At 42.7% G+C, this 16,667-nt stretch overlaps 1 protein-coding gene across 1 annotated transcript; it reads right to left on the bottom strand.

Annotated features, from left to right (window-relative positions):
- Nucleotides 1–4,704: 4,704 nt before the first annotated feature.
- Nucleotides 4,705–14,065, bottom strand: RBM15 (RNA binding motif protein 15). The gene is made up of 2 exons (XM_014835189.3): nucleotides 9,107–14,065; nucleotides 4,705–5,073 (listed from the first exon to the last, which is right to left on the bottom strand). Exons 1-2 carry the CDS (start codon nucleotides 11,970–11,972, stop codon nucleotides 5,051–5,053), a joined length of 2,889 nt encoding a protein of 962 aa, XP_014690675.1. The 5' UTR covers nucleotides 11,973–14,065; the 3' UTR covers nucleotides 4,705–5,050.
- Nucleotides 14,066–16,667: the final 2,602 nt, after the last annotated feature.

The following is a 16,667-nucleotide window of genomic DNA, read 5'->3' as shown; positions in this document are numbered from 1 at the left end:
CACTTACAAGTCAAAGATATACTCAACTTTATAATTCCATTCTGTCTCAATTCTATTAGTAACTTAGCGAGTATTAGAGCTAGGTGATGGTTCATTCATGGAAAACAAATTACATGTGTACATACATACACACTCGATCCTAGAATCATTTTCAATTTTAATGTAAGACAGACTACAGTCACATTATGTTTAGAGTAACATCTGAAAACTCACGGATATCTCCATCAGTTCTGGCAGTGTCCCTTAGCCAAGTCACAGAACTTTTCTGGTATCCCTACAGCATTTCATAAACTAAACAGTGGCCCTTCTTCACAGACTGTTACAAGGCAAAATTAACTAGGCTGGATTGAATTCTTCGGAGAAATAATTACATGACTATAAAACTGTTACTTAAGTGACAATTTCAAGTGATAAATTCCTTGGCATTTGCAGTTTCATTCTTCTTGTCTCTGCAACAGCTTTGAATTTATCTTCTGGAAGCTCCTCCTTTCAGCTTCAGAGACAGAGACACTATTCTGGCTCTCCTACCTGGGCTTCTCTTCCAACACCATCCTCCCTTCCCATGCTTTAAATACATTACAAGTTTATACTTCGGCACTCTACTGTCTGTGGGCCAGTATTGCTCAACATGTGGCCACTGACCACAGACTACCTCACAATTACCTGGGGAGCCTGTAAAAGAACAGACTCCTGGGAGATGCTGGCCCTAACAAATCCCAGAATGCCTGGTGTTGGAGCCAAGGGCCTTTACCTTTACTAAGAACTGCAAATGCTGATACACTCTATTGTTTGAAATCCACTGCCCAGATATTTTCTCAAGATGGCAGCTTTAATCCCATTCCAGCCTCTAGAAAAAAGTAGTGAGGTACAACAGTACAGTGACCACAAGCCCTAGCCGGAACAAAAGCCTGATTCGAACCCTGGCTCTATCACTAACTAGCTGTCAGATTATGGTCTGTGGTGACACTTACATAAGACAATATGTGTACAGGACTTGGCAGAATGCTTGGTCTGAAGTGGGTATTTAATAAATGATTGCTATTATTAGTACTGTCGCTTTGTATCAACATGCCTCAACAGATTATCCATCCTCACTCCCTACCCTCCTCAAACTGGCTTGCTCTTCAGGATTCCCTATTTTTGTTGACCCAACCATTTTACTAGTTTTCCAGGCTTCAGCCTGCATCTTTTCCATCAATCAACAAACTGCTACACTATTATTCATGCTTGTCTGCCTGACAGCTCAATCCCAATCTCCCTCCATCATTCCACATCCTACTCCAACTAACACATTATTTTGTAAAGCCTTTCTTGACCATCGCGGCTTAGAGGAACCTGTTCACATACTCATTCATATACTCATATCACCTGTAAAAATTCATTAGCAATTCATCAAATATTGGCTCATAACATCTTTCCTATAGTTGTCTTAAACTGTGAACTTTTTCCCTAAATTTAATTATTTACCTGTTTATATATCTAGTTTCCTCCATTAGAGTATAAATTGCTGACAGGTAGAGACTATTTGATACTTTCCTCTATATGCTCAGTACCTTAGTTCATAACAGACAGTCAGCACTCAAATGATTCTACAGAAACCCTACCTAAAAGCTTAATATTATAGCATTCAGACAGAATCATGTTAAGTAATTTTACCTTAAAGTCAAAATCTCTTCTTGGTTGTTAAGAACAATCTTGTCTGAGGGTTGAAGGAATTTTGTTACTCACAAAATTCCTCTGCTAAGAATTTAAAACTAGCTTGTAATTCAACTTTTCAAGAAAAGGGTCTTTTTCCTATGGAAATTTAAAGAGAGTAAATTGGAATGGAAGATGAAGGTGATGGTTAGTTAAGCCATAATCAGATATCCTAGTGCAAAAAGAAAAATAGATGCTGTACAAGCCATAAGCACTAGATTTATTGCCTCAGATAAACAGCTTGTAAACAGTAACGTGACTTAAGTTACAGAAGTGACAATATATAAAATGTAGCTTGTTTCACTATAGTCAGGCTAATTGCTATTTTCAATTTTAATACTCATAACCAGGCTTTTCAAAATGACCACAAGTCAATTCAGAGATGTTCTTGGAACCATTTCCTTTATAGCAGAACCCCAAATTTAGATCATAAGAAACACACCGACAAACTACACAAATAATCCAAAAGGGCAGTTTCCAATTTATAAAACCAGAACTCTAGATCTAACACTCAACCCAATGAATAATTTTTCCTTCATGGTGCAGCTAGAAATAAAAAGATTTCATGAATAGTTTCAAAAAACTGTCATGCTGTGTACCTTTCCATTTTGCATGATATGGTTTCATATACAAATAAACAAATGCCCTGTTTGCAACACCTTTTTCTTGTTCTTGAGAGATGAAGCCTGGGACCTCAGAAAGACACTAAAGATGTAGAGATAAAGTGTAACATAATCTTCCACAAATCATCATAGCTACCTAAAATACTTGCTCACTAATCAGAAAAAATACTTAACGGGCTTTCAGTGTGGACTAGCCAGAGAAAGAAAATATACCAGAAACTGACATTTCTAAAAGGCATAAAATGCTGAAAGAAATACAGGTGAGCAATCATTTAGCAAAGCTTTAGATGGCAGCTAACTCATAAGCAGAGGTTTTAAAAACTCTTGTAAATGACACACTAAGAACCTGAAAAAAAATCACTGTACTTCACTTTTCTCCTTTGGAAAGAGATGAAAAACAAAATTTTCATGAAAGAGTAATTCTTATTAAAATTTTTTGATCCCATTTAAAACAAAGCAAGGGAACCTAAAATGTACTATACACTTAAAAAGTTGTGCTTGCATTAAGCTGCCAAAGCTTCACACTTGCTTGTCAAGGAAAGGGGCTGGAAGGCCTCAGAAGGCTAGTAGGACTACATGGACAATGAAAATGGTAAGAGCAGACAAAAGCTAGATTTTTCTCAACATTGCCTATTCACTTCCCTAAAGTTGTAGTTACCTAATTTTATAATTAATTAATCTCTCTGTGGGTAAGAACAAAACAAACTTTCAGGTAGATTATCTATCATTCTCAGTCTGATGGTACACTTTTTTTTTTTGCTATATACCATAATGTTCTTAACTTGGAGGTTTAGAAGTCAGTGTTTGTAATGAGCAACATTTTTACAGGAGCAAGTTCTTCCAGCACCATTAAATCACCACTAAGGGTGAGGGCCACAGTTAATGGAAAACGTCAAAATGTTAAAGGATTTAAGGCTGTAGGTCCCGAATCCATAACCAGGACTTTACTACTTTGGCTCCCACATTAAAATATTTTTTTCATGTTAAAATAAATTTAAAAATAAAAATACCAAGTAGAACAAAAGTTCTGGCCTGGAATTTCATAAATACAACACTTTAGTGAGGTGAAGAAGCTAGTAACAGCAGCAGAGTCCCTACACACTTCCAATCAGAGAAACATATACAAAACATTAAAAGCCCTCACCCTATTAATTATAATGCATTTTTGATCTCTAAAAACCCTCTTACCTGTTTACAAGAGTTTATACAGCTGTTTGCCACTGGAACACCACCTTGCAGAGTATAACCGTGGCATCCTTTGTTGATAATCACCTGTTGCCTAAGTAATCATCATCCCGCATGGAGACAGACAGCACTAGGGCTCTTCCATCCGAGGTTAAAATTCAAAACAAGCCCAACAAGCCTGCATTTCAAGGTGGTCTTCGTCTGCAACTAGTTACGTTTAAAACTGGCAAACAACAATGGTGTCTGAAGCCAATGGTGCAGCACTGCTGGCTTCCTCTTGAACTCCAGCGTTGTCACTGTGCACCGAAGTCTCCTGCTGCAAACAGGGGAGTTGTTCTCCTGTACTGGGAACAGCTTCCAAAACTCAGGAGCCCCTGTACAGGATAATGCAGGAACTAAAGGCAAACACTTTTTCCTCCTTAAGGATGCCTCCATTTTTTTCCTCACAATCTGTACTACCAACCGAAGTGACTGGGCCTGAGTGTGCGTTCGTACCTATGAAACCGTCACGGTGCATGCACATCCAAGGCATGTGGAACCACAGGTCAAATAAGGCACAGATACCAAGTAACGGTTCTAATTACAAACGCTAGCTCTCAGGAACTCTTCATCCATTCAGAACTAAACCCATCACTGCATAACTCTGGTAAGAAGCCCCTGGAGACGGAGGAGCTCCTCAAATGTGTCAGGAAAGGCTTTATTAACATCATCAATAACATTTAAAAAGCAAACGGAGCACTTCTCCTTCTTTTGGCAATTTGGTGCAAAGGTTAAGTGCAAGATAAAGCAATTTCAAACTTTTCTTCAAATTAAAAATGAAACTAAGGCCAAACGTGATGGGTGAACAAAATAAATCAAAACTTAAATTTCAGCAACTCCGGCTCTTCAAACCAGCAAAGCCCCCGACTCGTGCACTGTGGTGAGGCTTACGGTGCTTGCCCCGGCTTCTTGCGTGCCAGCAAACAGCACCATTTCCTCATCAAGTTGAGGACTGAGAAGCAAATGATCCCCTTCACTGCAAACAAAGGGGGTCACGGTAACACTAGTGATCCTTCAGAATTGACACACCGTGATAGTCAAAATGATGGTCTCCCTGCTTCTTGCTCAAGACATACAAGATCTGAGCAGCAGCAAGTACCCCCTCAGCTGCAAACAAAGGGGTCAAAGGTTTGCCGTCAATTCACTTCCAGGCAGAAAAACATTTTCCTCAAAAGAAACAATTTATTTAGAATAAAACAAAAGCAGCTCAACTGTGAGCGCACGTTTGAGTGACAGCTACTTTTAAGCTGTGTGAGCCATAAAAAGGGTTTTTCTTTACTTTTCCAGAAATCTTGTGTACACAGCACAAAGCAAGAGGTCATTTTTTTTCCACTTAAAACACCGGCATTGGCATCACAATAGCAGATACACAACTTTAAGCTGCCATTTTAGTAAAATGCACAAATACTAAACAGATTAGCTTTCTTCCATCAAGAGGCCCATGTAAACTCCACATAAGCCACAACTTCTCTTCAAAAAGGTCCATTAGAGCTTTGAATTCCATATCTTCATCCGCTGTTCACCAGTTTTGCTTGCGGGGGGGAAAAAAAGGTTATTCAGTACAAATGTTTACAATATTAAAAATATATATATTTCCCCTATGCCATTATAGATGAACATAATGTTAACAAGACCTTCCTGGATAGTCCATCTTGACTTCAAAAAGCACCAATAATACCCACTGGCACAAACTTTGAAATGAATCTACTGTATGAATAGACAAATAACAAGTAGAACAATAGGGTGGATTTTCTTAAAGACTGCAATTAAGTGAGGATTATAGGCCTGAACATATCCTTTACACTCATGTAACTGAGTAAAACACATCAAAAAAATTAATAAAAAAGCAAGTTTATAATCAATTTATAATCAATATATTCTAAATATAACTTAAAAAAATGAAACTATAAAAAGGTGGAGTTTAGTCAAACTTTTACCCCCTCGATTTTCATTCTGTAATTTATATGGAGCAATACAGAACTACTCTGTTATTGTAGAAAGGGGTCAGGATACAAAGCCATTTAAAAACCCACCTTCATCTGTGTTACCAAAGACAGCAGCTGTTATTTTCTTTTAAGAAAATACTCATACAAACAATTGCTAAACAGCCAAAGAACACTTTAGGACTTTTACTTTTCAACTCAGTTTAAATCATACATATAAAATTCTTCATTAAGCGAGACAGTTCACTGTAGTTACCTGAAATTATTTTCTCCCTTTAGAGACATCACTATAACCAGAATGTTAACAGGGTGAGCTCCACTTCTCTTGTTTTCATACCTAACTCCTACTCAAAATCAAACACTGTGGCACAGACAGAAAAAAAAATGTCCAAAAATTCTCTCCAAAAATTTAACATGAAAGGTCATTAAGGCCGTCTTCTCAAGAGGATTTCCTAATTCTGTTACCACAGAGTTTTGGGTGAATGGTTCCTCTGTGGATCCAAACTGCAGTTCAAGCTGTACCTGCATAATGAGCAATTTCACCATCTAAAGAAGGTGGACTTAAAATTAAGGAAAAAAAAGCACTGTCAGTGAAAACTTGCTCATAAAATAGTTTTAAAATAAACCTAAACAGTGTTTGACTCTGAAAGCAACAAATACACGCCTAATTTTTACCACTGTACCTGAAATAATCTAATTAAGAAGGGCCAAAGTTCTATTATCTTCAAAATATGACAAAAGCTTATACCAGCCAGAGGATGGACATTTTAAGATATAATCATTAAAGAGAAAACTCTACCTACTCTCAGTTGAGAGTCAAAGTATGTACCTTAAAGCAGGAATTTAAATTTTTGTGTGGAAAACTCTTTATAGTAATCCCAGTTACAACCAACAAAATAATATTAAAAAATTAGCTAGGAGCTGAATGATTGCTTAACTTTCCACAAAGTTTGCAGTTATGATTTACAAGTCTTAATTAGCGTGATGTTTTTCACCAGTAATACTTTATAAGTCATTAAATGATATAATGAAGAAATTTTCTTTCCATTCATTTGAATTGAGTTCCGGAAAAATCAATTAAACAATATTTAAAAAAAGAAGAAAAAATTGGTTGTTATAGGGAACACCCAATGTTGAGATTATGAAGTTCTGGCTAATCAGAATGAGAACCAGATAGTTTTAGACTTTTGCTTTCATTCCATTCTGAAGGTTTAAGTAGATAGTTTACCAATATTATGAACCTGCACAACAGAATGGGCAACACAAATAAGAGAGTCATCTAAGTGATAGCACTCCATAGGTAAGCACTGAACTAAACATAATTAGTTATTTATAATACATACATTTAGAAATGGTATCAAGCCATTGTTTCAAAAACACTGAAGCACAAATTGCCCAGATCTAACAAAAGTCACGATGTCAGATAAAGATTCAAATAAACACGGAGCAAAAACCACAGTACTATTCAGTAAGCTGTTGCCATCAACATAAAAAAAAGAAAAGAAAAAAGAAAAAGGGGGAAACCACACACACTTTGGATTATAGTAAAATTAGATGTGATGGACTTCACTCCCTAAAGGAGTAAATCTTATCCAGCCATCTCATCAAGATATTCAAAAGTTAATGGTTAGTAAGATTATTTAAACTGGAAAAATGTATCTAGCCACAAATTGTACTTTGACCCCATGTATAGAGAGACTACACTTGCATTAGTTTCTGAACTATTTCATACTAGCATGCCAAGTATGGCTTTTTAAAAGCAAAAAGCACCAAAAGTCTTAATTGTAGAATTTCAGGCATTTTCCTACAGGCTAACCAAGGACCTTTGCGCTCACAGCCTAGTCCCATCCTTCTCTCAAATGGCTAGTTTTTCCGGTTTAAAAACAAAAAACACGAAAACTTCCAAACTTAAAAAGAAAATTGATAAATGCACAGTGAAAACCAAAAAGGATGACACAGCAGTGATGAGGCTTTCATGCTGACATGCATTAGACACCTGTCATAACAGAAAATAAAAAACTATATGACGTTTCCCTGGGTTATTATTGGTGCTATTTCAAAACTACCAGCTTTGATAACAGAAAGAGAACAGTTGCGTTCTGCCAGGCTTTCAATAAGTCATTTTCACGGAATAGAAACATGACCATGATCCACAAGGTCCTAAAGTTTCTAATCATAATTAAAGATCAAGGGCCTTAGCTAATGTCCTCAGCATTTAAATCAAGGAGGGAAATATACTTATTAATGACCTGAGAAACTAGGGGTGGGGCAGAGGGGTAGATAAAAAAGTAAGACAAAAAAGAAAATGATTCATCACTGTTAAGCAGCAAAAGCCCTTGTTAACAACCAGAAGTTGATATAATCTTCAGTTTTGAAAAAAACTGTGAGTGGATTAAATTATTCTGAATTAATTCCAGATGTCTGGGAAAATCAAACAATAAAAAAGGGTTTTCCTACAGTGACATTTCAATTCTCTGGTTAGAGACCAGTGAAAATATTAAACACAAAATTGTGAAGATATTCAAAACATTTTCAATAATGTACTGTCATCGCTGCTTAAATATGAAAATAAAAATACAAGCAAAATTTAAAAAGACCACGTCAAAGGCATTTTATGATGACTTTAAAAAATTCTGCAATCCAGATATGGCTGATTAATGCCCATTGAAACAAAAGGTGACACACTAGCCTGCAGACAACTCTTCTTTCTATTATTGAAATCAGAAATTTGAATGGATAAAAAACCAAAAACTCATCTTTGATGAAAAACACAAGTTTTGAAATATGCACAAATTAGAACTGTACCTGCTACACCTCTCTGAAAGTCAGTAAAAACATCCACCACACACCAATAACTGACCAAAGAATTCTGATTTTCAAAGCACCTACTCACTTCTTGCATACTAGTGTAAGCATAAGACATATATGGTTTGTAACATACTCCTCAATTTTTACTGAACAGTTACAGCTACAAACCAAAAGTGCATATACGGGATACAGAACTCAAGAACTAATGATAAAAATGCGTATATTAAAGCAAACTCTCTGGGAATAAACCGTGTACTTTAAGAGAAATACTCAAATACCTGATTTTAAAAATTACATTGCTACACAATTCACCAGCTTATACTTTTGAGATCCCTGATCGAATTTCAGCCACACAAATAACATTTCTGGTACAGGAATTACTCATCTACATACCAATGAAGCCACCTTTAGGTGTCTATTACCATCTTTATATAGTCAGTGGGCTCTTCTCCAAATTCTGACTTGTCAAAATTTTGGTTTTGTTACTTTGAGGATTTTTTTAAGCTCAAGGTTAAAAAAGAAAAAAAAATGAAGAAAAAGAGGAAAACAAGTTACTCATAAGAGTAGGAACTCCTAATTAAAGTAAATCCACCTGCCTGCTACCTACAAGGGCATCCCTTTCACTTAAAATAATAGCTAAAGTGTCTTGACTTCTATTTTAAAGGTTTATAAAAATATAAAAAAGAAAAAAACTACAACTAAACAACTAATTAAAAAGAAAATTTCATCTGATGCTGTATCCCATTACACATCACAAAACAGGAACCATGTCAAAGTATTAAATACACGTTACACATGGACTTTAGGACGCACCACGGACAATGATCATGACCAGGTAATCTTCTTCAGATTTGGCCAGTGCCTTGGCAGGGGAATCCAGGAACTGCTGGGAGAACTCACAGGGTGGGAAGGCATGAAGGACCCCGGTGTTTTCTTTGTCTTTGTTGCCCCCCACAGGGAGGCTGATCACCCCAGCGGCCTGCTTTTGCTTTAAATAGGACACAAGGTTCCTAAGTGGCCTCTGAGTAGAGGTGGCAGTGTCTGACGTGGCGGAGGAAGAGGAGGATCTGCTGTCAGAACTTCCAGGCACAGCCAGAAGAATGGCATAACCATTGGGCCCTGCCACTTTGATGCGTCGAGTTACTTCATCCAACTTGGGCTGGTCCAAACGAAGACGCTGAGTGATCTTGAGCTGAGCCACTTTGCCTCCAGTCGAGCCCTCCACAAGAAGACTACTAGCCACTTGGAGGTCTCCTTGCAACAGATGCATGTTGGAAGGAAAGTTGCTGTTCTTCAATAGAAGCATGCCCTGCCAGGCCAAACAGAGTTTGGGAGAGGCTGCTGCTGCAGGGGCTGTCCCACCATCCTGTTTCTGGGAAGGGGACTTCAGCTTCGACGAAGCAGTGCTGGTGCTGGCTGCACTCCCATCAGACCGGTCTTCTTTTTTCAAAGGACTTTTTCCCTCAGTGGGAGCAGCTGTCCGGTGCTTCCTATCCCGTTCAGCTGATGCGGAGTTTTTACGGTCTCGCTTGTCACCCTGGCTCTTCTCCAAACTACCTCGTCTGTCTCTGATTGGAGAGGGCCTTTCCAAGACAAGACGCGAGGATCGATCATTGTCACTGTTGTAGCGATCCCGGCTACTGCTCAATTCTGGACTGCGGTCAGGAGAAGGAGCGCAGTGACGTTTTCGTGGACGGTCGCTCTCAGGGGACCTATCCAGATGCCGCCCACCACTCTCCTCTGGCAGCCTTCGCTTCCTAGGCTGGTCTCTGCTGCTGGGCAGATCTCGCTCACCTCTGTCCCGGTCCAAGGACCAGCCATCCCGCCTGCGATCCAGGCTATCCAGTGGCTCATAAGCAGGTACAGCAGTAGCTGCAGTCCGAGTGCTGCGTTCACGGACTGGGGGTGGGGGTGGCACCCAATCAGAGTCAGCATAAAGGTCTCTATCACGATCTCTGTATAGTAAGGGTGGCGTCCTATCCCGAGCACCCCTCAAAGGGTCAGGTGCCCGATGTCCAAAAGCATCTGTTACCAATTCATAATGAGTTAACGGCAGGGGCTGCAGATATTGCTGCTGGTAACGATGTTCTGTGTCTGCAAAGTCTACTCTAAGGCGACGATCTGGGCCACCGAGGGGGAAGCCCCGCATATGGGTCCAGGCAGCATGAGCTGCATCCAGGCTTTCATACTGGATATACGCCCAACTATCACCTTTGCGGTAGTCTATGGTACGTATTGTGCCAAATCTGTCAAACTCTCGAGCCAGGGCAGCAAGAGGCACCCAAGGTCCCAGGCCACCTACCCAGAGGCGGGTGGTGGGTGTTGCTTTACCATAACCAATTTTGATAGGATTCCGAATTATAATTTTGCCAGACATTGCTAGTTTGGCCCGGTGAGACATGTCTAGGTTCTCAAATTTGAGAAAGCCATAGGTACTGGTCTGGCCCCGAGAAGGCCTTTTGATGTCTACTTCTGTGATGACTCCAAAGCGGTCAAAAGCCCTTCTCAGATCACTCTCTGTCACAGTGATGTCTAGGTTGCCCAAGAAAAGCGTCCGGTTAGCTCGCTGATCATCCTCGGGTGAGATCTCATCCACTTCTCTGAAAGGAGCAGCACCTGCTCCAGCTCCCACCCTTGGCTCAAGACTGTATGCTGGGCGCACTCTCTCATAGAACGGGTAGTCTCGCTCCCTCTCTAGCTCTCGGGGCAACGGTGGCGGAGGTGGAGGAGGCAGGCGGCCAAGAGCCAATTGCTGCAACCGGTAGTCTCTGTATCCCAAGGCTGCGCCACCAGGGGAAAGTGATCTCTGGCCGCCACCACCTCCTCCAGGCGGGTGCCGGTGACCACCTACAGAGGCCCCGACCACGCTGGCTGACGGGGGATAAGCATCTTTGTCTAAAGGGGAACGGCTGCGGCGCCGGCTCACATACACCGCTTCTATCTTCAGGGGCCGGTCATAGAGCACCAGGCGGCCTCTGGCATGCTTGGCCGCCCGCGCGTCCTCTGGCCGCCGGAAGTTCACAAAGGCTACTCGCTCATCCCCGCTGCCAGAACCCGAGAGATGACTGATTTTGACACTTACATCACCGAAGCGTTTGAACTCGTGAAACAGTCCGTCCTCCACAGCTTCGTCACTCAGCTGGGACCCCAACTCGCTTATCTTCAGCGTCTTGTATTCCCCGCCGTCCCCGCCGCCAGGAGCTGAGGAGGCGGCCCCAGAGGAACGTGACTCCCCGCCTCCACCTCGGGAGCTGCTGCGCGACTCGCCCCCGCCCGAGGAATTTTTGGTGCTCGGGGAGCTGTAACTGTGCAAGCGGCTACTGGAGCTGCCCCCACCGGTGTCATACTCGCGGCTGCCCCCTCGGCTGCTGGACTTGTCCAGGTGAAGGCTGCGCCGCGACCCGCCGCCGCTGTCGGTCTTTCCGCTGCTGCTCCCATTGCTGCCACCAGAGCCCCCTAACTTCTTGCTCCGCTCCCCGCGGGAAGTCGAGTCCTCGCCACCACGCGAGCGTTTGGGCTTGACTGGGGAGCGCTCTTTCCCCTTCATTGTTGCGGGTCGCCGGAGGTCGTCTTCGCGGAGCTGGTGAACCCGCCGCCCCGCGCTCGCTTCACACAGCGGAACCGCACGCCGCCATCTTGGACTCCGCCGCGGCAAAGGCTCCCGCCCCGCAGTCCTCATTGGTCAATTAGCACTTCTCCTCTACAGTCTCATTGGGAAAACTGTTTGTCTGTCTTCAGATCTCCCCGCGCTCGGGGAAGGCGCCCGCCCGGCCACTGTTATTGGGTTCCCAACGTCCTAGTCAGAGTACCTCATTGGTCCTACTCGTTGTCCATCTTAACGGTTCCTCGCGCCAGGCTGTAGCTCCGCCCCTTGCACTCTATGGTCACCTGACCCAAAGTCTGGAGGCGTTGATTGGACAAAAAGTCTGCCCCGTAACGGTACTTCTTGAGAGGTGAAAGCAGTGATCCCACCTCCTCATCCCTTTCATTGGCTTGTGACCCCGTCTTTTAACCCACTATTTGGGAAGTCGGGCCATCTGCTCTGGCGTTTTTTCCTGAGAGGCCGGCTCACAAAGATCTCGCGAGAGAGAGAGCGCTCTCTCTTTCGACTCCCTTCTTCCAACTCCTCCGGCGGCCGAAAGAAGTTTAAATCTGATTGGATGTTTATGAGGAAGTTGATAGGCTGAAATAAGTGTCCATCACTCGCTTAAAGGGGTAGGCCCATATACTGAAGGGACTGACTGAAGGTGAAAAAGCAGAACACGCGCCTGCTGTGCGACGTCACTTAGACGTCGCGAGGTGGGGTTCGCGAGTCAGTTCCGCCTCTCCGCGCTTTCGGCGTTCTCTCTTCAAACATTGGTTCGGTCCCGTGGTGTACTTGGCTGTGCTTCGACCCTCGGAGCTCGAAATTTCTGGGCTCCTCGCTTCCTACCTGTGCGGGAGAAGGGACTGGCTGGCCAGGGTCTCCGGCCGTCAGGTCCGCGAGTCTCTCAGGCAGCCGTCCCGGGCACCCACCACACACCACCTTGGTCCCCCGGCCCCAAGGGTGAACAGCCTGAAAAAGCCCCTGCGCGCCAGGGCGCTGCCCGCGCTCCGTGGGCCTGCAGGGCAGGCCCGGCCGGGAGGTCACGGTTCACACCAGCGCCCCGGGGCGGTGCACACGCCGGGCGCGGGCTCTCGGGTCCCGCGGCTAAAGCCGGGCAGGCCAAACGCAGCCCTCGGCTTCTGGGCGCTCCCAGTTCCCGCGCAGACCCAGAGGAACCGAGGGGAGGGGCCGACGCTCCCAGCTTCGCCGCCCGCGGGTGGCTGGGACTGTAGGGCCGCCACGAAAGTGTATGTGGGCTTCCTGATTTACGTTGCGAATTCAAGTGGACTTTGGATTGTGTAGTCCCATAATATATTTATGTTCGTTTTTTATGTGTAATGCCTCTCCTGGTTATACAATCGAGTGAAATTTACGCTCCATGCATTTTTTTCTGTGGCTTCTTGTCCCGCCCGGCACCTCCGGTTATATTCTGTATTAGAACCCAGTGGCACAGCCACCCTGCTGTCTCTAAATCCTCTTCTTTTGGCTCCTTCAGTCATTCGCTTCAGAACCCAACTTTCGTTCTTTCCGGAGACCTTTCTCGTGTCAGACACAAAAGCACCTGTGCGAGGTGCTGGTGATACCGAGATTAGAAGGCGGTGCCGAGTTCATCACAGTGGTTCCAGTCAGGCTTTCTGTGGGCCTCCCAGGTGTCTCCGGGCGGAGGTCATGAGGGTTCTCGTATCGATCCTCTCCTCAACCTCTCACGGTCTGAGAATGTGAGATGTTTTTAAACGTGACGTTTTTCAAGATAACAATAGTGTCCCAAAGGCTCAAACCGAAACTTGAAAAACGTTTTAAGATTAGGGACTGCAACCTATTTAGCCCTGCCTTAGCCATCCCTCTCTTTCTAAATAATCTTGAGGAAGGTAAAGATGTGGGCTTTTTATCTCTTAATTAAATCAAAGAAGCTTGAAAGAAGCCCGGTATGTAAAAGCATAAAAATCCACGGTATTGTAGTGTGTAGACATTCTCATTGTATTAAGACTAGCTATTAACATCAAGCTTCGTCAGGCATAGATCGGTGTGTAATATGCTATCATTTGTGGTATTTACAAATGATATATATGTGTATGTACATGTGTTCTTTTTATTTATTCGTAGAAACTTCATGGAGAATATTTGGCAAGTTGTTACTAAGATCAGGCTAGGAGTTTGAGGGTCCGGGTGAGAGAGACAACTTTTCATTGAATACCATATTTATGCATTATTAAAAGAAAACTTGTTTTACTATGTGCATGCTATTAGTTTCATTTTTTTAAAACAAATTACTTTTAGCTTTCCTTAAAGACTTTTTTATGGAAAAAGTAAAAAATATACAAAAGTAGAATACTGTAAAGAACTCCCATGTGCCCAACACCCAATTTCAACCATTATCAACTCATGTCAATCTATTTTCATCTGCACTCTCTTCCCACTCTCGCCCCTCTTCATTATTTTGTTCCCGGCTTATCTGGTACATTTCTTGCTCCAGACATGGATTCAGTCATTTCTCCAAGGAGCTCTGGTTCTTTTTAGTGGGAAATGATGTTTAAAGATAAAAATCTGGATGCTATAGGATAAAAAAAAACCAACAACTACCAACACATTATTTGTAAAAGCAAAAAACACTCAAAGAAAAACCTTTACGTAGTCAGGAGGATTTAATCTATTTCAGGTTGTATTAATACAACACAATTAAAGTTAAGCTATTCTTTTATTGTAATGGCCAACGCAAATAAATCAGGCTCCAGGGTGACAAATTTTGGCCTAAATTGGCCTGCTGAGGTGACTCACTGATCAAATAAAAAGATAATGACCAAACCAGTATAGTTTCCCAACCTCATGATAAGGATTAAGGGAACACAAGAGCTGAGGGAAAGAATTCAGAGAGCTGGTACCAGTATGTGTGGCAGTGCCTGAGGCTCTGCTAGGCTTAGTGGCTTACCATTTGAAATACCAGAGAGCTTGATGGGAGCTACTGCCCATAGCTGACTACAGCAGGAAGCCTTGCCTAAGGGCACTGATAGCGTGTCTTGTGTCAAGAGGACTGGTAATATAAAGTGTAGACAGAAAAGGCCTGGATTCCATTATCAGTCGTGGAGCCAAAATATAGCCTGTGATGTGTGTGTGCGCCCACGTGTGTGTGTGTCCATGACGGAACTGAATAATGACATAATATGTTGATCCATGCTATAGTCAAAATAAGTGATTTATTTTTTCATTTCTTTGTGTTCTTTAAAGTGTGAAGCTGCTTAGTGAGGTTATATCAGCCTATTTTCACACATGTGCCTTAGAGAGGCTGGGAGAGGATAAAAGTGACCCATCGTTTAGAGGGCCAGGACTTGGAACCCATTCTCTGGTGCTGCTGATGGACTTGTTGAGGTCCAGTCCAAGCTTTCATCTGATATCCTTGTGATCTATGGTCAAGTTTGTGAAGCCAGCTGACCTGGGTGAGGAGGATCTTTCAGTAGTTGTGGAAACATGTTTAAGCTACCAACAGATTCCCTGAGCATCCTAGCAGCGTGCTGATCTCTTCTTTTAGTGCCTTGTCAAAAACCAAGAAATAGCATTGAGCAAAAGCTGCAATAGCCCATTCTGGTGTCAGTGTTGGCCCCTTGGAGCTGTGCAACTTGAAGCCCCAGAGGGCTCAGCCCAGCAGGAGAGCAGCCACAACTAGGTTTCTATATGAAGTGCTTGCTCCATCTCCTTTAAAATCAGTTTTACATTTAAAAGGGAAAAGCAAAATAAAATTTGTGCACAGGGAAGAAAATTGAGCAATTAAAAGATATCAGGGGCCGGCCCGGTGCCGCAGCGGTCAAGCTCACACGTTCCGCTTTTCAGTCGCCCGGGGTTCGCTGGTTCGGATCCCCGGTGCGGACATGGCACTGCTTGGCACGCCATGCTGTGGCAGGCATCCCACATAGAAAGTAGAGGAAGATGGGCACGGATGTTAGCTCAGGGCCAGGCTTCCTCAGCAAAAAAAGATGAGGACTGACAGTAGTTAGCTCAGGGCTAATCTTCCTCAAAAAAAAAAAAAAGATATCAGTACGTTTTCAATCAAATGTCTTCTTTCTACCCTCTTCCTTCCTAGGTTTTATTGTTTGTGTATCCTCAATACACACGCAGACAATTATGATTGCAACATGACATTTATCTTGGGAGCTGGGAGCTATTTGATTTCCTGGCAGATGCAAAAAGGCCTGAAGCTGGGAATTGAAATTTTTTTCCAGCCCCAATAGTGGATTAAAATTTTCTATTTCATCTTCTTTCATAAAGGGAGCGGTCTCCTGACAGTGAGGGCGGTTTTGTTTGGTCTGCAGAAAAAGTGTGTATTTTACCCACAGGCATATATGAAATCCCTAAAATAGCAAACAATCATTTAGGACCCAGTTTGCATTATAAAGTCACTTACTTATTTGTGGTTGGTGGGGGTTTTCTTAACAGCTTTGTTAAGATGTAATTTACATACCGTAAAGTTCATCCATTTAAAGGGTAGAATGCAGTGGTTTCAGTATACTTAGCAGAGCTGTGCAGGTGGTTCATCCCTTAACACTGTTACAGAAGCTCTCTGCTATAGCTTGCCCTACGTGACTAAGCCCTACTATAATTCTCTTTCATTTATTTAGACATTTTAGAGGGCAGTGGGTAAGAGCAAGGACTCTGCAACAGCCAGCCTGGATTAAATCCCAGCTCTGCTGTAGGCCTCAGAAGAGTTACTGTTAATCTCTCTGGGCCTTGATATTCTCATCTATAAAATGGGAACAATCATAGAATCTCTTCACTGGGAGATTAAATGGGTTAAAACAT

This window comes from Equus asinus, chromosome 16 (genome assembly GCF_041296235.1).
Source record: "Equus asinus isolate D_3611 breed Donkey chromosome 16, EquAss-T2T_v2, whole genome shotgun sequence".
NCBI classification, from domain to species: Eukaryota; Metazoa; Chordata; class Mammalia; order Perissodactyla; family Equidae; genus Equus; species Equus asinus.
The sequence above is the reverse complement of the archived record's forward strand: the minus strand, read 5'-3'. Positions and strand labels throughout refer to the sequence as shown.

Excerpts from the sequence above, each read along its gene's own strand:
- RBM15 (XM_014835189.3), bottom strand. The coding sequence starts at position 11,972 with ATGAGGACTGCGGGGCGGGAGCCTTTGCCGCGGCGGAGTCCAAGATGG. Across the intron at positions 5,074-9,106 it reads GGTCATGATCATTGTCCGTG|CAAAACTGGTGAACAGCGGA; the intron begins GTGCGTCCTAAA and ends CCCCCCCGCAAG.